Raw genomic sequence first — 22,966 nt, forward strand, 5'->3', positions numbered from 1 at the left:
CCAACCTGGTCATTTAATAACATATGACAACAGGGAGAAACTTCCACCATCCCCCTTTTGGCTCTCAACTTCCATTTGAGTGAGTTTATGTGGCTCCAGAACTGAGTACGGAGGACCAGGACTGCCAGTGATTAACCTCCTAGGCTTCTGTGAGGCCAGCCTGGAGCTGATCCCATACCAACAAACAGTTTGTGCCAGAAAAATTCCATCAAAGTGATTTATTGCGAAACCTCAAGAAGCATGGATGCTTCACAAGCAGAAGACATGGAGTGTCATCCTCCTCAAGGAGGCAGGTAAGGCAGCCCCGCCATGTTCCCACTCCTCCTCCCCTGAAGCTGGCTTTCCCCCTTGGGGTTCTCCATGGGAACCAATGGCATTAGGTGACTGGCATGGTCCCATAGATTCTTGCCCAGCCTGGTCACCAGAAGAGAAAACTGAGGTTATAGTCTCCAGGAGCAAATGGCTGAACCAGCAACTGTGGCCAGCACAGGTTGCTAGGGCTGCTTGGGAAGGAGGGTACCCCAAGGGAGACAGAAAGGGCAAATGACATTCGTGCTCACACTGGAGACAGATAAGGAGAGGCAGACCATGGCATGAAGCACTTTGTCCAAGGGATGCGGTTTGAGGAGGCCAAGAGGAGTTCACAAGCCATGCAGTACTGCAGACTGCTGCCCAGTACAGGTCACAGAGTGGACACCTGCCCCTCCTGATAGCTGGCCACTACCCTCAGGAACAAAGTGAACGCGAAAGTACAGTCAGGAGGCCTGGACCTGCGCTGGTCGTGGGCAGGACTCGTGTTCGGGGACGGCGTGGTGTGCAAAAAGGCCAAAATGTGCAGTTGTGACCCTGCTTCCCCCTCCTTCAGTAAACAAAAGTGCACATGCAGAAATGCCCTGGGCAGGCCCTTAGAGGCTGCTCCCTCTCCCACAGGCCCCAGAGAGAATGGCTATGACCTTCAGAGCCTCTGCACCTACAGGTCCTGGCCCCCAGCCCCGCAGCCACAGCAGGATGGAGACTGGCCGTGCTCCCAGAGCTGAGGACAATGGTGAAGGGCAGGGAGGGGCAGGCCCAGGGTGCAGGCATGGACCAGGAAAGGCACAGAACACGCTCCCTTCCACTGGGAAGTTCGGGCGGAACAGCCATCAGGACTGGAGCCAGGGGTGGGGGAAGAAGGCAGAGGGAAGTCGTTTCAAACTCCAACATCCCCATCAGCATTTGAAGAAGTGACCGGGATCCTGAACCTAATGGGTTGAGGAGGAACCACCCATGGAGGGAGGCACAGAAGCGGAGAGCCTCTTTCCTGAAGCTTGGTTTAGAATGAGCTACGCACAGTGTTTTCTGGTGTTAACACCAGTCGGCGTTCTGCGGGTCTCCTCTGCACGGACGGACGGACGGACGCCTAAGGCTGACACAAACTATTTCAGGGGTGGGAACTCGACTAGCAGATTCTGCAAGTCCTTCCAATCACATCCACCAGAGGGGAAGGGCTACAGGACACGTCTTCGTTTGCATGATGGGAAACAGGCTCAGAGAGGGAACACACAGCAAATGGCTTTCTCACAGATGCCTCCACCTGTTGTACGAGGCCTTCTGGGTTCCAGGTCTCATTCAACTGAACCTATTGTGTCAGCTGCTACTCAGCACAGGTAGGTGGGAGAGCAGCTGACTTTGAAGTTCTCTGCCTGGGAATACGTAGACATGGAGGCTGCAGGTGGGCTCAGCTGTGCTCTATTCAGAAGTCAGGAATGTAAACTACTGGGGGTGGAAAACGGAGATGACACCCCCCTCCAGAAACCCCAAGCACTATGCCAAAGCCCTGGGGCAGTCTGGAGCAACCACGAAAGCACAGAGGTTGGAGCGTGTGCTGCCAGCCCAAGCTCAGAGCGCAGAGGCTGGGCCAGATTGCCAGACGGAGGCACCTGGCAGTGCCGGGCAGGCTACCAGGAGTCTCTGCAGGTCCAACCCACATGTGCTGGCCAGCCCTTCTACAGCCTGAGCAGAAGCGCATTTGTCAGCAGGGCTGGGCCTTGAAGGACTAGGAAGGCCAGGAGGGCCTTGCTCTGGCCCAGCAGACCCTAGGGTGCGCTTCTCCGGTACAGAGTCACCAGCTCCTTCCTCTTCTCCCGAAGTCCAGGTGCTTCCTGGCCCAGCTCTCCCCGATCTCTGATTTCCTGCAGGGCCTGGGTGGCCTGCCTTAACTGCTCCACAGCCTGGCTGAGCAACGTTTCAGCATTCACAGGAGCCGGCTCACTGCCCAGCACCTTGTTCAAAAGTTTCTCTGTATGCTCCGAGGCGACCTTCACCTCCAGGTGGGCCCGGTACAGTTGTTCCCCAGTCTGCCGTGGACGCCGAGGGCTTTTCCCAAGTAGGTCTCCCAGAGAGGAGCAGCGGGGACGGAACCGAGGTGGCATGTCCCGGAAGGGCAGTGCTGTGGACTTTTCTGCATCTTCTGGGGGAGTTCCTGGGGTGCCCGTAGCCTGGGATGGCTTGGCAGTCTCGGGAGCATCATCTACACCATTCACTGAGACCTGCGCTGGGCTCAGGGCAGAGGTCTCAGAGGTCCTGGTTCTTGGCGCTGGTCCAGAAGCCTCCATCCCCCTAATGGAGGCTCTCAGTTTATCCGATAAGATCTTGGGTGGGGGCGTAGGCGGTTTCCCACTCTCTTTGGGTGCGGCCTCAGCTGTGTCAGAACAGAGCCCATGGGATGGGGCTGCACTTTCATGGTCAAAAGGCTCCTGAGGGCTGGGGTTCTCCCAGCTCACCTTCTGTTTGTCAGGCAGGACCGCTTTGAAGGGCTGTTCAGAGCTGTCCTCCCCTACCGGAGTCTCTGAGTCTTCCCGGCCCTCAGAGTGGGCCTCAGAGCTAGCTGGAGCAGGGGTTGGGGCTCTTTCCCCCGCAGAACAAAGGTTGTCACCAAGGTTGGTAGTCTCAGGCACTGGGGAAGGCTTGGTAGGAGGCATGGGGGGTCGGGGTATCTCCCGGGGCTGGGTGGCCCTGACATCATTGCTGGGGACAAACACTGGTGGCCCACTGTCCGGAACATCGAGGTCCAGGCGCGAAAGTCCGTCAGAAGCAGCACTGGCTACCTGGTGGGGCAGTACATGGGCGTATCTTGGATGACTATTGGGTGAGGTGTGCCTGCCTACAAAGGTACTTTTAAGCCCTCCCATCCAGGCTGCCCTGGCCCTCACTCTCCATGCCCTCTGCCCTGGCTTCCAAGGCTACTTGATTAGAAGATGAGGTGGCTCTGAAGAATCCTCTCCTCTCCATCACTCCCTCAGAGCTCCCTGTTTTAGAGTCACGGCCCAGGAAGTCAGAGCCAGGGTGTCCTCTCAGCGCCCAGCCTGGCTTCTTCTAGCCTGTGAAAGAGGCCGCTCTTTTTAGTGGCAAGTGTGCTACCTGGCAGCAAGAGCCATGCTCCCAGGCTTGTTTCTCACCTCTCTCTGGCTGTCTGGCCTCGAGAGGACCCCTCTCCACAGCCACCCACTCAGAGTCCCCACAGCCAAGAGGTGACAAGACCAGGACTCAAATCTAGGTCTCCCGGGTTCACTCACTTCTGCTTCCCCCCCTGTCTAGTCTGAAGCCCCCCCCCCCCAGCCCTCTCCCAGATCTCTCCAGGCCTGGCCTGTCCAGATGCTCAGCAGCCAGAGCCCACTTTCTTTATGCTGTCAGATGTGGTCCCAGACTTGGGCAGCTCCAGACCACAGCTGACCACCAGAGAACAGCTGCACCGAGCAGTCAGCTGGCCCCCACCTGGCTCCATGGACCTGCAAGGATGCCCAGCAGCCCGCAGACATGGGAACCCTCTGTGGAGCCTCAGAGTTCCTGGGCTGGGGCTGGGGCTGGGCGGGAGGCCTCTCCCGAGGTCTCGCAGATGGTGGGGTCCTACCTAGGCCCCCACTCTGCTGTATGTGCAGACAGGTGATCTGGCCATCACAAGCACTCAGCCACGGGACTGGAGCCCCTCCCTGACTTCTCAGCAGCACCCTCCTCCGAGGCTGGCCTCCTCAGACTTCCTAGACCTGCCCCGACAGGCAACCCTTTTCTCTTTGGCTACTTCAGTTGTTCACTCTGCACTTTCTGCTCAGCCAACAGACATGAGCAGGCTGCCTCATCTCAAACATGAGCCCTCCAAAAACCTCGGCCTCGTCACTGCTCTCTTTCCCTCCATGGTCCTCACTCCCCCACACTGTACTCCACGGCAGGACCAAGCCCACTCCTCCTAGGAAAAGTGCTGAAAGCATCACAAACCTGCCTGTCTCCCAGTCCTGGCCCTCTTGTGACTTGGGGCCGCCAACCTGCCGGGTGACTCCCAGGTTCTGTGCCCTTCTCTCTCCAGTGGTGCCTCTCGTCTTCTGGCCTCTTCTTCCTGGGCTCCCCACTGCCCTCCAAACCCCCAAATACTGCATTTATGGAGGGTCTTTCCTGGCCTCCAAAATCCATCACCGCTCCCCCCTGCCGCACATAGCAACACTGGTCTAAAAAGTGCTGCCTCTTTATCCCTCCCTTTGTCTAAACACCTTCTCCCAAATTCCCTGTGCCTGGCGTCTCCACTTGCCCAGTCTTCAGGCTTGGGGCGGGGTGGGGCGACGGGCACCTCCCTCTCAGTCCTGCTTTCCCCCTCTAGCTGCATAATCAACCACAACTCAGGTAACACTAATCCTCCACTGGCGCCTCCCTCTTCATCCCCTCCTGGAGCCTGGAGGGCCTAACCCCCTCCTGTTCTGGACCCCTGCCTTTCCCTGCTTCAACACAATCCACCCTACCTAGGGCCTCAAGCTGACTTTTGGAAGGCACCCTCCCATTCATCTCCTTTCTAACGCCTGCATTCAAGACCTCCACAGTGTCTTCCCCAATAATCTGCTTTCTGAGACCCACCATCCAGTTAAAGGGTTCAGTTTGCCTTAAGCACAACTGCCTTGTGCTTCATCTTTAGCTCACGCCCTTTCCTTGCTAGGCGAGGTACCTCCCTCACACCAAGTCCGCTTCTTAACACCCTTCCTGTTCTTCCAGCGTCAGCTGATGTACAGTGGGTCCTGTGGTTGCCCGTCTGCCCCCAGATCCCTGCTCGAGACACAAACTAGCACACAGCTCTGATCGAGGCATTTGTGGGCAGGTCTCTTCTCCAGCGGGGAGCTGAGCTCTGGGGGTGGGCACGAGCCTCTTGGCCTGTTTCCTGCAGATACCAGCTGTGGCTTGGGCTAGTGTGTGGACTTAACCAGTGAGGCAGGCCCACCTACACTGAGCACATATAATACACGTGTTTCTAACACAGATACCCCATACCTCAGGAAGCCCCAACTTCGGGAGGCCTAGTGAAAAAAGTGGCCCCAAGCCTGATTGCCACCCTAAGGACCTGGGGCCCCAGGCTCAACTGACCTCCCACCTGTCTTAGGAGGGGCAAGTCTTACCTCCTTGAGATGGACTCTTGTAGGTGGGCGGCGGCGCTGGCCCCCGCGCACCCGGTCTCTTGTCACGTGCTCCAGGGCACAGGTCTTGTCCACCTTTACCTGGGAAGAAGAGGGAGCCACATCAGTTTCCAACCAGGCCGTAGGGAGAAGCAATAATTCCCAGGAACTAAACTGACTCACAGGCAGGGTCTGCATCCACATCCTTGATTGCCAGGGTCTGCCCACCACTGCCCTCTCTCTAACAATCTGTCTCTGTTTTTCTCCATCTCCACACCATCTATCTATGCCATTCCCCTGAAGCCTAAAAATTTCCTTCTCCCTCCAGTTCCCTCTTGACTTCAGTCTTCTTGCCTAAATACAGGCTATCCCCACATGCCTCTTCTGAGCTTAGCTAGGAGAAGTGGAAAACGCCTCCCCTGACATCACTCTCCAGGGCCTAGGGTAGCCCAGGAAAGAACAGGGCCTCTGCCCCTAGGACATCTGGAGGTAGCAGCTCCTGTCTGAGGGCAAGGAAAAGGGGCGAGGCATAGCCAGGAAGTCCCAGAGGAAGATTCACATGGGAAATCCACTCTCTGAGTCTTGGATGGGGACTGGGGCAAACCTCCCCAGTCCAGGCTCAGGGCTCAGGCCCACTGAGGGGTCCAACTCTACTGGAACTGCCGACCCTGCTTGACCAAGATGGGGCCAAGGCCCCAGATGCTCCTGCGACATGACCCATCATCCCTCTCTCAGCTTTTGCAGGACATAGACTATGCACCACATAGTCGCATAACACACAACAAAGATGCCATGGCAGTGAGTCAGAGGGACTGGGCGTTATAAGGAGACTTGCTTGGGGAAATTTGCTCCCCTCAGGTATTGGTCTTCTGCAATCCAAGGTCCACTTTAGCCCAAATAGCTATGAATCCATAATGGCAAAAACACCCGCCCTAGGAGGTCTGACCCCATGACACCTCTTGCCTGCCCCAAGACTGTTTGAGGCCACTATTACCACTACAGTGTAGTCCAGGGCACAGTGTGGCCATAGCAGCCAGATAGGAAGCCCAGGGCTAGAGTCAGCCTGGCCTCAACTTCACGGCCAAAGTGAAAAATCAACTTTCAGGCTGTCAGCTCACCTCCCTACCCCTGATCCCGCCAGCCTGGGCCCACCTGCTATTTCTAGGAAGGCTGGAAAGGCTGCATGGCTGCAGCTGGGGAAAGCGCCAGGGCGCTCACCTACTTTTAAATCTTAAAGAAGTTATCTCATTTCCTTACGCCTCAGTTTCTTCTCCCACAAATGGGAACACTACCACCTACTCTGAGGGATGTGGTGAGGAGTTTATAAGGTAACCACAACAGATGTCCCGGTGTTTGTGGCAGGGCCTCCATCAAAGGGTTGTCTGAGGTAGGTGGGCAGGGTGCACTCAGTTCACACAGGTGGAAAGGGCCCAGAGCCATCCACAGGACTCAGCGCACCTCATCAAAAGCCTTGTTCTTGCCTCGGTTGATCCCTTCGTTGAGAGCTTTGATCCAGGACTCCTTTTCCTCCCCGCTGGGTGCTTGGAATTTGATGTCGCTGACCTGGAGGGGACGTGGGTGGGGTGGGTGGCAGATGTTTAACATGACTCACATTTGGAGGCTTAAAGCTTCCCACTCGAGAGCCCAAAGGTTACCCCGACACAGCTGGTCAGGAGCAGGTATGACACGGACTTTGGGTAAAAGAAGTAACAGATCCATCAGAGAAGGGGCTGCCTCCCAGCACGGGGCCGCCAGCGCAGGGGGGTTAGAATCAGTCTTGCCCTGTGGAACAAGCCCAGATCTGCTCTCGTGACTCCCCCAGGGCAGCTAGCTTACCTCTGGGCTTCAGTTTTCTCTGGAAGGCAGTCATCCCAGTCTATAGCCAGTCTACAGCCATACCAGGCTGAGGACAATGTCAGCAGGGACAGTGTGAGAGGGGGTCATTGAGAAAAGCCCACTGGAGCCAGGGCTACCCTCAGCTCCTCAGTGTACTCCCCACCTAGCCCTGATACCAAGTAAAGACATCCTAGGATCTCTTTTCTGACCTGGAATCACAGATTGTAAGGGGGGCTGGGGGTCACTTTCAACCCTCTTATCACAAAGATGAGGGGACAAGCTCAGCTGACAGGCCTTAGTCAAGGTGGGCTACAATAATCCCTCACTCCACACCCTCCCCTTACAACACTCCCCATGCCTGGGTCCCTTTCCACTGCAGTTGAGACCTCCTATATCAGAATCAGAGGGCAGTGCAGAGAGCCCTGCCTGAGAAGCCCCAAGCAGGGAAGGAGAGAATCTGTGCAAACTGAGGGGCCGCTTTGCACACAGCAGTCCGAGCAGCAGGGCCTCTGAGTGGACAGACCACCACTTATAGCCGACCAGCCCTGAGCGCTAGTGTCCTCATCTGGAAATGAGGAATACAACCAATACCTGCCTGTCGCATAGAGCAGGGAAGATCACTGATACAAGCACAGGGTGGAAAGTAAAGGGTGCAGATGGGCAGAGTGAGAGCTCATACTAGGAGTTATCACCACTGCCTTCCTTCTGGACAAAATAGCCCGGTTTCCTTGTCTGGAAAAAGGGAAAACATCACCTACCACAAAGAATGTCGAGGGAGTTAAAGTGACTAAATCTAAGGCCTGGCACATCATAGGCGCTCAGTAAATAGTTACTAAATGAATGAGCCGATAAATGAATGAACTGGCCCAAGGTTTCTTCTCTTGCCCTGGCTTTGGTCAGCTGCCAACTCTCTGACCTCAAGATGCCCTAGTTCTGTGTCTGGCAAACGGCCAACATGCCCATCCCCCCGCCCCCCCTCGGTGTTAGATAGCGCCTTCCCTCTGGGTTATGTAACACCGCAGTCAGCCTGGCCCCCTCGGCACCCTTCTTATATAACTTCCTCCTGGCTACCGCAGCCTCCTCCTCCTCACACAGGGCCCTGGGTCCACCCACCTCCCCAAGCCAGGCCCAGCCAAATGCTCATTTGCATGACCAGGGTAAATTCGATCCTGGCAGCAGATCTGCAGTTAAGTCAGAAACCCCAGGGCACCTTGGCAACTGCCTCGGCCCAGCCATTGGAGCTGCCAGGGGGTTGTGCTGCATCCGGACTCCTCAAGGCCCACCCAACCCAATGATGGGGGCTGCAAGCAAGTGGCCCAGGGCCAGCCCCTCTGAGCCCAGCTGTACTCCTGCCTGAAGGCCCACATTTGGTGGAGCTCTTGTTTGGTACAGGACTGTGTGTCCCAGAGAGCTGGAGAGGCATACCTTTGAACCAGTAAAAGATGGAGCAAGGGTGGGGTAGAGAAAGAGCACTGTCCTAGCAGTCAAGATCACTGAGTTCTAGTCCCACCCTCTGCAACAGCACCCTGCATAGGTCTCTTTACTTCTTGGGGCCTCAAGGGGGACAAGAACGGAACCCCCAGGCCCAACCCAAACTGTAGCCCTTCCCAAACGGCCCAGCCCACCTGGAGAAAGGTCTTTTGCTCCCCTGTGAGGAAAATGGCCTCAGGTAAGACCTACTGTACTAGAAAAGTGTCCCCCTAGAGAAGGGAGTATGAGGCAAAGTGGAATTTAAGGGAAAATCCTGGCTGAGGGGGGTTTATAATAGAGACAACTAGAATACCAAGAAGTTGCTCCTCTTGCCCTACCCCATGCCAGTGTCCAAAAGAGCCACAGGCTATACAGGTCCCTCCTCAATCACCAAGGGTACGGGACCAGCTGGGAGCTAAGGAAGCTAAGGAACTAATAGGACTGAGCACAGAATGGACCCACACGCCCATTCTGACAGAGGACAAAGTGGCAGGGGGCGGGGGGCCGGAGGGGGGGGTGGCGCGCGGGAATGGGAGGGAGGAGGAAAGGGCCAAGCTGGCTGGGACCAGCAGGGCAGCAGGGCCCAGCAGAGGCCACCCTGCTTCCTGGCAGCGGCTGCCTGTGACCTCATGGCAGGGGCGTGGGGATGGAGAGGCAGCAGGGAGAGGGGCGTGTAGACACTGGAGTCTTTGTTTATTTGATTGGGGGGGGGAGGTGGCCTCAGGACCAGACAGCTGGGTCATGTGACCTTGCTTCTCTGGAGGCCATGCTGAGGATAGGGAACACCCAGGGCGATAGGAAAGTAACGTGAAAAGAGTCAGGAATGTGGTCTCTAGGTGGTCAACCATCGAAGCTCTGTGTGCCCCCATTCTCTGTGTGAGCTCCTCTGGGGCGAGATTCTGAACCAGAGGGTAATATCTCCTACCACCCCACAGTCAGTCCTCATCACTTGCTCCTTAACCCCATCTTCCCACTGATCATCCAGTTCCCAGAGTCGCCCAGAGCCAACCTGAACTCTTGGCAGGAGTGGGGAATAGAAGAGTGTGTTGGCCAAAGTAGCAGAGAATGCAGCTGCACAAACAGGCCTCTCCGAAGGTGACGTCCCGCCCTGAGCAGCGTGGCCCACCAAGCCCACCACCTGATTCTCAGAGCTGCAAAAGGAAGTGGCCCACGGAACACACTGACACAGGCCAGAGAGGCCAGGCCCCCACTCCGCACATCCACATAGGCACACCGAGACACAAACAGGAAGAGATGCGAGGCCTGCCCGCCGTTCCCCGGCTCTGCCACTCTGCCCTTCCCATTTCCCAGGTCACCTGCACATAAAGACGTGTGCACATCAGGCACACGTATGTGTGTACACTCATACACATACAACCACACACAAACAAATTCAATGCCTGTTCAGAGACGGGGTCTCAAGTACAGGGTCGGGGAACTAGGACCCAGAAGGCCAATATGTGACTCTCCTCTTCCTCAGACCCCTAAGCTGGAGATGTCAAATGAAACCTGGGTCTAGCCCCACGAACCCTCATGACACGATAAATCCATCCTTACACTGGGGTATACCCTCATCCTTGGTATCGGAATTCACAGTTGCCTCTTTGCCCCTACCCACTACGAAGTCAGACAAAAGGTCTCTTCCGGGGTTCGGAGCCGCAGGGACCAGAACGGGCTCCCAGGGAAGGAACAGAATGGCCTCTAATAGGCCCAGACCAGACCAGCTCCCGGAGCCCCAGTCCATGTCTCAGCCCCACCCTGCGAGGCTCCATGACAGCAGAGATTGGGGCGAGGTGGGGCTCAGCTGCAGATGGGAGAGAGCTGGCGAGGGCCTCAAATCTGAACTCTCTCCTGACATCTGCGAAGCCACACCATGTGTCAACACCCAGCCGGACTCCCTGCCAGAGAAATGTAGTGCAAACAGTGAATTTCATCTGCACACACAGCATGTCCCAGGGAAAGGCGCTCCCAAGCAAGAGATCTTCTCCAGCTCCAGCCAAAAAAGAAAAGCACAGGAGAGCAGGGCTGGCGGGCTGCGCTGAGTCCGAGGGCAGAGGGGAGGAGGAGCGGCCCTTCTGGGATGAAGGGGAGACCACACCCTCTCCTCTGCCCCAGCCTACATCAGGGCGTTGCAGGCCTGAGGGACGAAGACCTCATCCCCAAGCTTCTCTGCCTCGGCCCAGGCCAAGGGTCCCCCCCTCCTAAAGGCTTCTTTCCAGCTGTAGCCTATAAGGGCCTGGAAGGGAAGAGGGGAACAGAACTTCCTAAATGGACTGCCTATCAACAGGGAACTGGGGCATCTCCAAGACAAAATGAGCAAAAAGATGCAGCCCATGGGGACCCTGAGTTTGAGCCTCAGCTGTACACCAGAGAAGGCCTGCAGGCTGTGCCCAGCATCACTCTACCTTGTTTCCTGGTGATCGAAGCAGAATAAAGCGGTGTTTTCGTTTAAAGAGGGCCCGGAGATCTTGGCACTTCTCATAGCAGCCGAGCTCCACCGTCTCCACACACTTCTGCTCATCCTGCAGAGGGATAGAGGGGACATGAACTAGTGAGAGACAGACATACTCAGACATTCCAATAGCCAGGCCCCTCCCCACCCTGAGCCTATTCCACGAAGGTATCTCAGGGTACCTCAGGTGATCATCAATCACCAATAGGGGTATTCAGAACCTGACTTGCTGGTTGATGGCTGCCCGCAAGTTTGTCATTCACACAAGAAACGGTGATCCACAGCACAACAGCTCAAATGTGGTCAAGGCCAAAGGAGGAAACAGAGGGGAAGGGAGGGAGCCTCATTACAGGGAACCTGGGGTGCCTATGCAGGCAGGCAGAGAAGTGTGGAAGAGGCAGCCGGTAAGAGGGAGCAAGAGATCACAAAATGAGGAAATACAGAAAAGGTTTTTCAGGCAGAGCCGCAGAGGGAAGCTTGAGCAGGGCACATGTGAGGCTATGAGCCTGCCTTCACCACAGTGATCCTGACTTGACTTCCCCATCTGGCATCCTCCTCCGGTGACCCGTGGTTTGGGGTGAAAAGCCACTCTCCACAGTTGCACAACAGAGGGCAAGGGCTCCAGTGTCCCACCCTGTGGGCTCCTCACTGGGCACGCCAGCAGACAAGTGGGCACTGCTTGGGGGACTGGCCACAATGGGAGGGCACCTCTAGCTGTTGGCATCACGCAGAGCTGCAGAGTCGGCAACAGCCTCTGCCCAGAGACCGCTGCCTCCATGCTCAGCCGTTTTTGGTGAGGTAACTGGAAGGCAGTGATTCTGTTGTGTGCCTAGAAAATGTTTCAATTTCCCTCCCTGATAATCTGCCTCTACAAGAAACCCTGACACTTAGCAAGCATTCTTACACCCCGGATTCTTCTGAGGCTCTCAACCACCCTGAAAGCCTCCAGCCCCAGCATTTGGCTCCTGTTATAGATGAAGAGATGAGACCTAGGAGTGAAGTGGTTTGCACTAGGGTCACAGGCCCAAAGACAGGAGGCAGGACCAGACCCACACGCACAGCCTCTGATTCCCAGACCAGTGCGCTTTCCAACACCACACTTCTCCGGCCAGTCAGGCCCACAGGTTATTCTGCACCTAGGACCATCTAAGTGTGGCACTGAGGCAGCAAGGTAACCTGAGAACCAGTGAGAAATGCAATTTTTCAGGGGGCTATCCTCTGGAATCATTAAATTAGGAGAATGGGCCTACCAATCTGAGTCTTAACTAGCCAGCCACCAAGTGATTCTATGTGACCTTTGTGAAAGTTTAAGAATCAGAGTCTCAACCTTGGGGGCACCTGGAATCTTGAAAACCCCAATGCACAAGCAACATCCCAGAATAATTACATCAGGATCTCTTGGGGAAAGCCTGACATCAGTACGTATTAAAGTAGATAATTGTGCAATTTAGGTGAATAACCACTGATGTTTCTCTTCAGCCCCCTAGGGGAAGGTAAACAGATAGCCAAGGTGATCTGATCTCTCCCATCAATATGGTGTCTTGTCACCCCCTTGTCTCCAATTCCTTTTAGGCTCCTCCACTCATCGCAAGGGCCAATAAAGTCCATCTGCTCCCAGAGCTTCCCTGTCCACTTCCCATAAGCCTGGATTTTGGTGCTCTCTCCCTCCCAAGGTTCCCCAGTCACAAAGCAGAGGCCGGGTGCAGACACTGTACTGGGTCTGAGGACAGACAGCCTGTTGTAGGCATGAACAGTCCTGACCCCCTGCAGGAGGTTTCTCTCTGCCCTCTGCTCCTCTGTCGGTTCGCCTGCAAGGAGCAGCCCTCAAAAAAGGGGCAAACATAGGACCAGTTTGCTGGTCTGAATGCATGACTCAGAGTGAGATCCCACAAGTCCCTTCTTATGGGGGGGAGGGGGAATCCAAAGGAAGGAAGCTGTCTGGGGAAGGACCAGTCCCCAGGTCACAGAGAAAGCAGCTAACCTCCCGCCCCCACCCTATGTGCACAGACCTCCCCCGGCTGAACACCCACAGGCCCCAAAACATCTTCGTCTGGGAACAAAAGTTAGTTCACCTTCACCACTCAACTACACACAACTGCCTGCCCTGGGTCCTTCTCCCCACCCGAAATGCTGAATCATCCCAGTCCTTTCACAGCTCAGAAAAACCGATAAGCCAGCAGGCACTGGGTGGGGGCAGCGTTTTTTGGAATGTCAGCCTCACGGACAGCAAAGAAACAGCCAAGAGCCACTCGCACTCGCCTAGTTCCTTACATCAGAAAGAGGAATTGAACTAATAAGCATTTCTCAATTCCTACTCCTGAGCCAAGTTCCCCCACCCTTGAGTGCTACGTTCTTGAAATTGTACTGAGGTTTTTCATAGTGATTTTTGTTTAAAGCATGATTTAGATTTTTCATGTTTGGGGATGTGAAATCCTCCTGCCTCCCAGCTGTGGCCAGATGTGGAGAGGCAGCCCAGGACAAGTCTGGCAACCCCTGACGGGTTGACAGCTGGGGGCCTGTCACTCAACTCTTTCAGCAGCTGGGACTGGAGGAAGCTGTGACAACCCCCTTTATTTATAAAAATACCCTCCTGCTGCCTCCACGCACATCCTAATTTGGTGACAGCAGCAGCACAGAACATCTGGAGGACCGCCTGCACACCCCCTTCCCCTTGTCCTCCTGCATCTCCTTATTCCCGATTCTCTGACACCCTCACTTCATGAGCATGCGGATCTTGGGAAGGACAGACATGGCTCTTCTCAAAGGCAGCTGCTCTAAACACTTAGATCTTGTTGCCCAATCTTTCTTGGTCTGGGACAGTTATGGCTTTGCCAAAATATTCTGAGGCACGCTGAGAGCGGCTGATGGGGAACAGGCAGGATCTCCTTCCTCTGCTCCCAGGCCAATTCTTCCCCATGTATTCCATCTGTCAAAGGCATATGGTGCTAGCCCATTTTCAGTAAAACAGCCCTTGAACAGCTTTATCGCCAGAACCCAAACAGTATCTACAAAAGTAAAAGTCACTTTTCCCCCTCAGATTTTCACCTAGAGCTTTTTAGATTCTTAGCTAACACCCAGTTCTAGCACTGTTAGTTACCGAGCCCCCAAGACTGCTGAAATAAGAAGGGACACAGTCTGAAGTGGGTAGATGTGAGGAGTGTGGGAGGCACAAGGAAAGTGGTAACTAGCAGCTTGATGGAAAAGGAAAAACTACAAAGTAGGGTCTGGCAGTGTGAGACAGTCTGATAACAAGAGCTAACAAGGAAAGACTCCAGTTAAATCAGCACCATTTGTGGAAGAAAGCAGAGAACATATAGCATATTTTAGAGGATTTGCACCAAAGGCAAGTTTTGGGGTTTGCTCACAGGGGTCTCTGAGTGGAAAGAACCCTGGACTTGGTTCTAGACCTTCATTCACTGAGCTGCTCAACGGCACTTTGCCCCCTTGGGCCTCAGTATATGGTGTAGAGTGTGACGTAGTGACCGTGCTCATGGAACCATAAACAACATCATATAGGGCCTCCCCGGTGGCGCAGGGGTGAAAGTCTCAGCACTGCAGCCTGAGTTTGATCCCCGTCCCGGGAACTAACCCACATGCGTGGCAGACCTCTCCTGTCTCTCCCCTGCCCCCTCAGCAGTGTATTTCAGTAGACCTACCTGTTCTGTTCCCTGCTCTGTCTTTGGCAAATCCTCTCACCCCTCCCCATACTTCTGACCTACACCACAGTTCTTATATGCATAAATAAATAACATAAATATATTTTTAAAAAAAACGAACAGCATGCAAAGGGAACAAAGAGCTCTAAACATACATGGACACTAAGTATTTCTACTCTCCTTGCTGAATGGAGGTTTGTGGAACACTAACTCATATGGAACCTAGCCCAAGGACAGGGGCCCTGCTGAGAAGCGCGAAGATACATAAATAGCCATACACATACATAGTCCAAAGAGCCCCTTATCCAAGAGACTTGTACCTAGAGGTATTACCCCCACACTACAGAGGCCCAGAGAGGGTGGGAAACTCGCCCGCACTGGCACAGCATGTCAAAATGGAGCAGCCTAAGCTCCAGGATCCATCTGCTGGGCTGGGCTGCCCTCACTTCACCTCCGGCCCTGGGCACCCCAATCTCATGGCTGGAGAGGTCCTTACCTCATTGTCATAGACCAACAGCTGGGCCTGACAGAGGAGCAGATAGCGGTCTTTCCAGAGTCCGAGGAGGCCCCCACTGCTCTTCTTGATCCAGCCAGCCTTGTCTGCAGTCCGTGTTCCCCGAGGCTTCTCGCCGCCCTCCTTGATGCCCTGTAAGACAGCACCAGGATATGCCCTGAGGGGCTGCTGCCAAGGGCCAGGCAATCCACCAGCCACGCAAGAATTGTGTCTCCGTGGGTTCCTACTGACATCATCCATGACCCCCAAGACAAAACTCTTACTCCAGTATCAGAAATAACAGTATTAACAGCAATACAACAGTAATAATACAGCAGCAGCCACTTTACCTGAATGGAGTTACCGTATTACATTTTTTACACACAACTTCTCATGTATAACCACCCACCAAGGACGTAGCACCATTACCCATAGGTCACAGCAAACTGAAGTCGGGGAGGGGAGAGGACTTGCCAGAGTCACACAGCTGAAGGGACGGGCCAGAAGTCAAACTCGGTCTCCTCCCCCATTTTCCACCTTTGTGCTCAGTCAACTAATTAACAAATGCTGTACTGAGCCCCTCCGACATCAGATGCTGAAGTAGGCAGAGAAGAACAAATAGAAAGCTTCTGCCTTCATAGAGCACAAAAGGCAGCGAAGGACAAGCTAAATACACAGAACACGGCGAGAATGAGATGCTATGAAGGAAACAGTGAACAAGGGAGTGGCAGGGCACCTAGGGACCTAGCTCTGCCGGGGTGACCCAGGAAGGCCTCCCGCAGAGGAGTTCTAAGCAGGAGCAAAAGGATGGGAGGAAGACAGCAGAGTGATAATCTCTAGCCCCACCCTTCAAGAGAAGCTACTTGGTAGCCCCCCTCCTAATCCAAAGGCTACCCTTATCCCTGCCCTAGACCAGAACTTCGGAGTGGTCACCCCATCTAGTGAGGACTCCAAGGACTCTCTGCCTTTGACTACAGACTAGTAAGGGAGATAAACCTGAACCCTTCTCTTGGACACGGCAGGCACCTCGGACCTCCAGATCAACCACTGACATCATGTGGCCCTGGATCGCTGGCTTGGATGGCTGGGTGCCAGGTACACGCCTCTCAGAGAGGGTCAAATTCAACTCGGGTCCCCAGCACCCAGCACTGTTCTTTTACACATAATGGGTGCTCAAGAAATATCTGTGAAATGAAAATAAAAAATACACCCAAGTAGCTAACCACTCTACTTCAGTGACTGGTATCCCCAGCAGTGAGTGTGAAGGGGAGGTTGGGGGGGGGTCAAGAACATGTCAGAACTGAGAGGATGTGAGGAGGAAATTAGCACTGACTAATTTTGACTACTTTATAATTTACATAAAGCTCAAAAAAGGGGGCCCCAGTTAAAAGGGATACGCCTCTCCCCAGGGATACCCAGTGGCCACGGAAGCCTTTGGAAGGACAAGCCCAGGCAGAGAGAAGTGCGGTGAGCTGTCAGCAGCTGGGCAGGGCAAAGCCTCCCTGCTCTTTGTCATGGCAGGGGAGCCCAGTCTGAGTCTCACTGTGGCCCCTACCCCTCTGAACTGCACACTCTGGTGGTGAGGATTCTGAGTTTTGAAGCCTAAGTCTCACAGACCTTAAGTCACTTAATCTGTCTAAGCTTTGGCCTTTTCATCTGTGAGAGGGAGATACTAACAGAAGTTACAAGGATTGTAACTCCATGACAACAGTGATTTTTGTTTTGTTTACTTCTATATCTCCAGTGCCTGGACAGAATCTGGCAGACAGTAGGTGTTTAATAAATGTTTATTGAGGAATAAAGACACAGCCTATAAAGCAGCACCTAGGATACCCTGAACTTAGTAAATGAAAGCTGTCATTGTTACTGTCGCACTCCACCCCCTCTGACTCTCAGGGACCCTCCCTCTGGGCCTGCTGCAATCCACAACAAGGCCTTTCTGGACTTAGCTGCTGGGCCTCAGTGACCCAGCAGCTCCAGGAATGTGAGGTGCCCCCTCAGGGTCTCACCCTAGCTTGTAGATGAAAGAAAAATGGGGAAGTGGGATGGTCCCAAATGGTCTTCCCGGATGGAGGAATGAGGAAGTAGGAGGCTTGCCTATAGGCCGGTTATGAGCCATCATAACCAGGGGAAGAAGGGAGTTCAGGGCCTTTCAAAAAGAAGGGGGAGGCTCTCACATCTTATCATCTGCCCAGCTCCCCATCCCCATACATCACCCCTCTGTGTCAGCAACTACAGAGCTGTTGGCCACTTCCCCGGCCGATTGTCTCTCTTCAACAAGGCAGAATAGCCTGCAGAGAGTAAAGTTGCCGCCCTGATCTCTCTCACACTTCTCCTCCATGGGTTGTCATCCCCCTTTCTTGACCCACTGTATATGTGGCCTCCCTGCCCAGCTGCCTGATCGTGGAAATGTCCCACCAGCTGGAGCTCTCAGGGGCAAGGCTGGAACCTTGTGCCTTCACCACTGTCCTCCCCGGTGAAGCAGAGCACTACTCAGTGAACACCTCAAAGAGATTTGCTGGAGAAGTCTAGGGCCTCCAGGGGTGGGTGGGTCCAGGGTGGACTGAGAAGGCAGTTTGGGATGGGAGGTGGCGAGAGCCAAAGTCCCGGGGTCAGGTCTCTGTGTCAGTTATCAGCCACCTGAAGGGAAGCCTGGCTGGAGGCCAGAGTCCTGCTTGCCTACTACCCTCCACACAGTCCCTCTGCTGCCCCTCAGAAACTCTCCCACCAGGGGGCCTGGCTATGCCCCAGAAAGTTTTCATAACTGGCCCTTCCCCTTGGCAGGGCTCACAGGGAAGGTTTTGTCCTGCTCAGCCCAGTTTCTCAGCCTCCTCTCCACTTATTGACCAGCTGACCACTGCTCTTCCTGTTTCACTCTCTCCTCTCCCATTCATCCTCACTCCCCCGGACCCCCACTGTGGAGCACTGAGGCAGCAGTCTGCTTCCCGTTGCCTGATATGGAGGAGTCTATGGGTTCGTCATTTTAAGAAAAAGGCCAGGTCACCTGGATGCTGTGCTCAAAAGGGAGAAGTAGAAACACAACTCAGGAGCAATGACAGAGACCAAAGACCGAAGAAAGCTTGTCAGCAGCTCATATCACAAGGGAGTATAAGGCCTCTGCCCTTCAACTAACCTAAGTGATGGTCTGACCAAAATTTCCTAGGAACCCACCATGTCAGAGCCCCGTGATAGGGCAGCCAGAGAGCACAAGTGCAGAAGCTGCCAGTCTGATGGGCAGCACAGACCTGCTCAAGGAAGTCACTGGTCTGAGGGCTGGGTGGGCATCTCTCAACTCAGAGGGCCCCGACCTATTAGTGGAGAGACATAGCACCCAGGTACCCAGGGACACATCTCCCAGCTCTCTGGTGGGATGAGGGACTTGAAGCTAGTTTGGAAGTATGAGGAAGTACAGAGACACACATCTTGACGCAGAGAAGAAAAGGCACAAATATCACAGACACTCAACCCCCTCACTGTAGAATGAGAAAGTACAGCCCAGAAAGGGCCAGAGATTAGCTAAATTCTGGGCCAGGGTTCTGCCCTAAACAGGTAAGGGCCATGGGCAGCCAGGAGACACTAGCAGCTGGAACCAGGAAAGGTATTTCTACAAGAAGGCAAGGAACAGACGGTCAGGGCAGAAACAGGAAAGTCTGTCTCAGGCGAGGACTTTGGGGTGATCATCCCTTATGAGGAGGGCACCAAGGACCCCTGCCTTTGCTGGTATGAGAGTAAACTAGGGTCTTTTTGCAGCAGTTAAAGTCTCAACACTATGAAGCTATTACTAGTCACTGTAGCATGAGTTCCATCCCCGGCCAGGGAACTGACCCACATGGCAGAGCAGATCTCTCCTGTCTCACCTACTGTTCCCCTCAATTTTGGTCAATCCACCTATTCAGTTCCCCACTCTGTCTCTGGTGAATCCTCTCACCCCCACCCCTCCCACACACACACCTCTGGCCTACACCCTAATTCTTATATGCCTAAATAAAAACAAATCTTAAAAAAAAAAACAAAAAAAAAACTAGGGCACTTCTCTTGGACATGGCAGCCACGGACATCTTATGGCCTTCAATTATCGACTTGTGAGGGCACGGTGCCAGGTACATGCCTATCAGATGGGTCAAGTTCACCTCTGGTTCTCAAGACCCAGTACTACTCATTACTTCAGCTGCAGTAACAATCTCACACAATGATATTTGCAACTTTCAAAGTTTTTACATATATCATTACATTTGTGAATCGTACCTCCTTCATTTCACAGATGTGGAAACTGAGGCCCTGAGAACACAAGTGGACAGATGCCCAGTGCTTACACCGAGACTTATTCACCAAGTCTCATTTAATGGGGACTACCTATTGCACAAGGTCACTGAGGATGAGAGGGCTTGGCACCAGTGTGTTGGACCACAAGGAGGAAGCCCAAAGCTAGAGAGAAGGCTGAAAGCAGCTATGTGGGAGCAAGGTGATAAGGTTGGCCTAGGTTCATGGGGCAAAGCAGGTGACTGTGATCTAAGAAGTGTTTCAGAGAAACAAAGATGGGTACTAGGGCCTAGAGAAACAGGGAAGCTAGAGGGAGAAGAAATAGTAGTAAAAGAGGGACGTCAAAGGGGAAGTAGAGGACACAGAGCCCCTGGCTGTGTAGAGACAAGGTAGGCAAGACCTTAGACAACCCAGGTACGCAGGGAGTTTTTGGCAACTAGGAGTCAGTAAGTGGCAATGTTACACCCAGGACTAGAGAGAGTGTATGGCTGGGTTGGGCTGGGCTGGCCACAAGACAAACCATGGCCCAGGAGGCCCCAGGAGAACTTCCCTTAATTGGGGGCCGGAGCAGATCAGGAGATGGAGTAATCCCATCCCACATCCTCTGGGAGAAGGGGAGGGGCCATGGCCAGACAACCAAGCCCAGCAGCAGGGGCCTGGGGTGTTGAGGGGAAGGGCAGCCCCACCCCTGTCAGCAAGAAACCACAGCAAATCATAGTGGCCTGACTTTGCCCCCTACTTGCATCCACTCTGAAAACAGGGGCCACAATTATACCATCAGGACCCAGGGAGACCAGGCCCTATATTTTATAGAAGAGGAAATGTAGGCTGAGAAGGGAAGTGACTTATCTACCATCCCACAGAAATGTAAGCTCTGGCCTGGGCAGTGAGTGGCCCCAGAAAGCAGAGTGATGGAAACAGAGGAAGCCTGGTCCACTCAGGACTCCCCAGCTGGCCAGGGTTGCCCTAAAAGTGAAGCAAAGACATCCACGTCCCTTGGACTGGGAGGGACAGAAACTGAGACACCTCCCCCCCAACTTAGGGTACAAAAAACAAAAGTCCTTTAGACTCAGTAGGCCTTTTCTTCTCATTTATTCCACAGACATTAAGTGCTTGCTGGGTGCTTGGATGATGACGCTGCTGGACTACTGAGTTTGCAAGTAATGGCAGGGAGGGGATGTCACAGAATGCCTGACCCCAAGAGGGGAGAGGAAGGGTCTTGGGGGTGGGGGGGAAGCGGCCTAGGGTACTGTTGGTCCAGCTGCCCAGCTGCCCCAGGGAGTTAGCCCTCCAGGGATGAGGGGAGGGCAGAGAGGAGGATCAGCCCCATACACGGACTTGACTTGGGGACAAGCAAGAAAAAGGGAGAAAGACAAACACACAGGGACAAACATAGGGAAGAAAAATTAAAAGGATCCAGTCCTCCCTCCAGTCATCAGATGCACTCATGGCCTCAAGTCTTCCTGAGAGGGACTCCACCAGTCAAGGAACCAACACACACAAACACACCAGTCTGCCCCTCAGGATCCTACCTGTCCGGCCCGTGGGAATCAACAGTAACGGGTGTTCGAGACCGGCGACCCATGTCACTTCCAGCAAGTCATCAAACTGACTAGAGCCTCAGTCTCCCAGTCAATCAAATGGGAACAATAACAACCACGATGCCCCAGTTGGTGAGAGAAGCCAAAGAGGGCGAGGGACAACGGTCCTGCACCTCACAGGACACGGATCCCCATCCCCGCCCCGGCCTCGTCAGTCGAGGCTCCGCCTGACGGGGTGGTGGTGGAGGGACCCGGAGACCGGTAGGAGCCGGCCGGGGAGGAACAAGGGCCTGATTGCTGGCCCCCAACCGCCGTGAGGGGCTCAAAGACCCCAGCCCAGGTCCCCCGCCTGGGCCGGCCCTCACCTCCTCCTCCATGGCGAGTCCGCTGAGGGGCGGCCACTCCGCGGTTCACTGCCGGCGCCGCGCGGGCTCGGCCACCTCCATCCACGCCCGGCCGGGCGGCGGCTCTCTGCGCTCTGTCCCGCCGGCTGCCGGGGGCCAAAGAAACTTCGGGGGGGGCGGGGCCGAGGGCGGGGAGAGGCTTCCGGGGGCCGGGGGCGGGGCCTGGGGAGGGGAATTGAGGGGCCTAGAGGCCCAGATCTGGGGCGGGAAATAGGCGAGCGGGGCCGGAGCGAAGGGCGGAGCCTGGGAGGGGCCGGGAGTGTGTTACGGTGCGGGATGGAGGAGTCGAAGTCGGAGGAAGAGGGCGGGCCAGGGCTGAGAGGTTTCCCCAGTCTGCGGTGGGAGAAGGGCTGGGAGGGATTAAGGGGTACGATGGACCCGGAGGAGGGAGGGCGAGAGGGTTTCCGGCCAGCCCCAGCGGGGCTGCGGGTGGGACCGAAGGGCGGAGCCTGGTGAGGCGGTACCCGGAGAGCCGCCGAGGCGCTGGCTGCAGGCTGCTGGCGCCTTCGCGCTCTCGCTACCAAAAAGGGGCTGGGGTTACGGAGTGATCCCAGCCGTCCTGAGCTGTCCAAAGATGGGGCACCGAGAGGCTCCCTCTATCCTCTCTCACTTCTCATGGCAGTGGCCTTGGTCGTCTTGCCCCCGAAAATTACTGGCAGGACTTGGAGTTTGAGTCACCGTAGGGAGTCTCCGATAAGATCGCTGTATAACGGGAACAACTAAGGCAGTATATCTGGAATTTGAGGTCCGTCTGGGGGAAGAGATCTACCTTCTGGCTTTCAGGGGGCTCCCCAAATGCAGTGTTCTACTGTCGTTGAGCATTGCTCAGAGCTGTGGCCCTCCCTGCAGGGCCACCCCAAACTTATACCCCACACAATGGTGATCTTGCAGCCTAGACAATCTTGCTGGGGAATGGAGTGTAGGGACCAGTAGAGAATGAGGTTGTTATACGTTGCACCTTCATTTTACTCTTGAAGAAAGAGACCCAGAGAGAGAAAATGACTGCTACATTCCAGCGTCCAGCACCATCCCCCTTCTTCTCCCTTGCCCTCTGGGTCAACCCTGCCCCATGCTGCAGCAGAAAAAATTAAGTGCTTGTGGGATCGATGGTGACTTCCTTTGGCTCTGGCTGCCACAGCAGCAGCTGTACTAGTTGATCAAACTCCAGACTCCTAATTCACTTCTGGTCCTCAAAAGCACAGCTTGGGGTCCCAGGGGCAAGGGAGGAGAAGATGGGGCACACTTTTTTCTCATGCCTGGGCCTGAGTTCCTTTATCTAGAGGGATGAAAAAAAATCCAACCTTGGGATCAGAGAATGTCAATTGCAGCCACCACAGGATTTTACAGAGCTGTGCAACCACAGGTACCCATGCTTGAAGACTCAGAAGATCCCATATCTGAAAAATCAGATTGTACCTCTGGGAGATCAGAGACACTGGGGAATTT

General features: G+C 54.6%; 1 protein-coding gene across 2 annotated transcripts; it reads right to left on the bottom strand.

Annotated features, from left to right (window-relative positions):
* Positions 1-209: 209 nt before the first annotated feature.
* Positions 210-21,606, bottom strand: PLEKHO2 (pleckstrin homology domain containing, family O member 2). Of its 2 annotated transcripts, XM_004687679.2 has the most exons (6): positions 21,482-21,606; positions 15,319-15,468; positions 11,120-11,236; positions 6,867-6,971; positions 5,412-5,510; positions 210-3,086 (listed from the first exon to the last, which is right to left on the bottom strand). In XM_004687679.2, exons 1-6 carry the CDS (start codon positions 21,491-21,493, stop codon positions 2,076-2,078), a joined length of 1,494 nt encoding a protein of 497 aa, XP_004687736.1. In that variant the 5' UTR covers positions 21,494-21,606; the 3' UTR covers positions 210-2,075. The 2 variants fall into 2 exon arrangements, with proteins under 2 accessions (XP_004687736.1, XP_012584215.1); XM_012728761.1 differs by lacking the exon at positions 6,867-6,971.
* Between the last annotated feature and the right edge of the window lie 1,360 nt (positions 21,607-22,966).

Source organism: Condylura cristata, unplaced genomic scaffold (assembly GCF_000260355.1).
Source record: "Condylura cristata isolate star-nosed mole 26May11 unplaced genomic scaffold, ConCri1.0 scaffold00023, whole genome shotgun sequence".
Classification (NCBI taxonomy): domain Eukaryota; kingdom Metazoa; phylum Chordata; class Mammalia; order Eulipotyphla; family Talpidae; genus Condylura; species Condylura cristata.

Excerpts from the sequence above, each read along its gene's own strand:
- PLEKHO2 (XM_004687679.2), bottom strand. Across the intron at positions 5,511-6,866 it reads AGAACAAGGCTTTTGATGAG|GTAAAGGTGGACAAGACCTG; the intron begins GTGCGCTGAGTC and ends TCTTCTTCCCAG. Across the intron at positions 3,087-5,411 it reads CAAGAGTCCATCTCAAGGAG|GTAGCCAGTGCTGCTTCTGA; the intron begins GTAAGACTTGCC and ends CTGCCCCACCAG.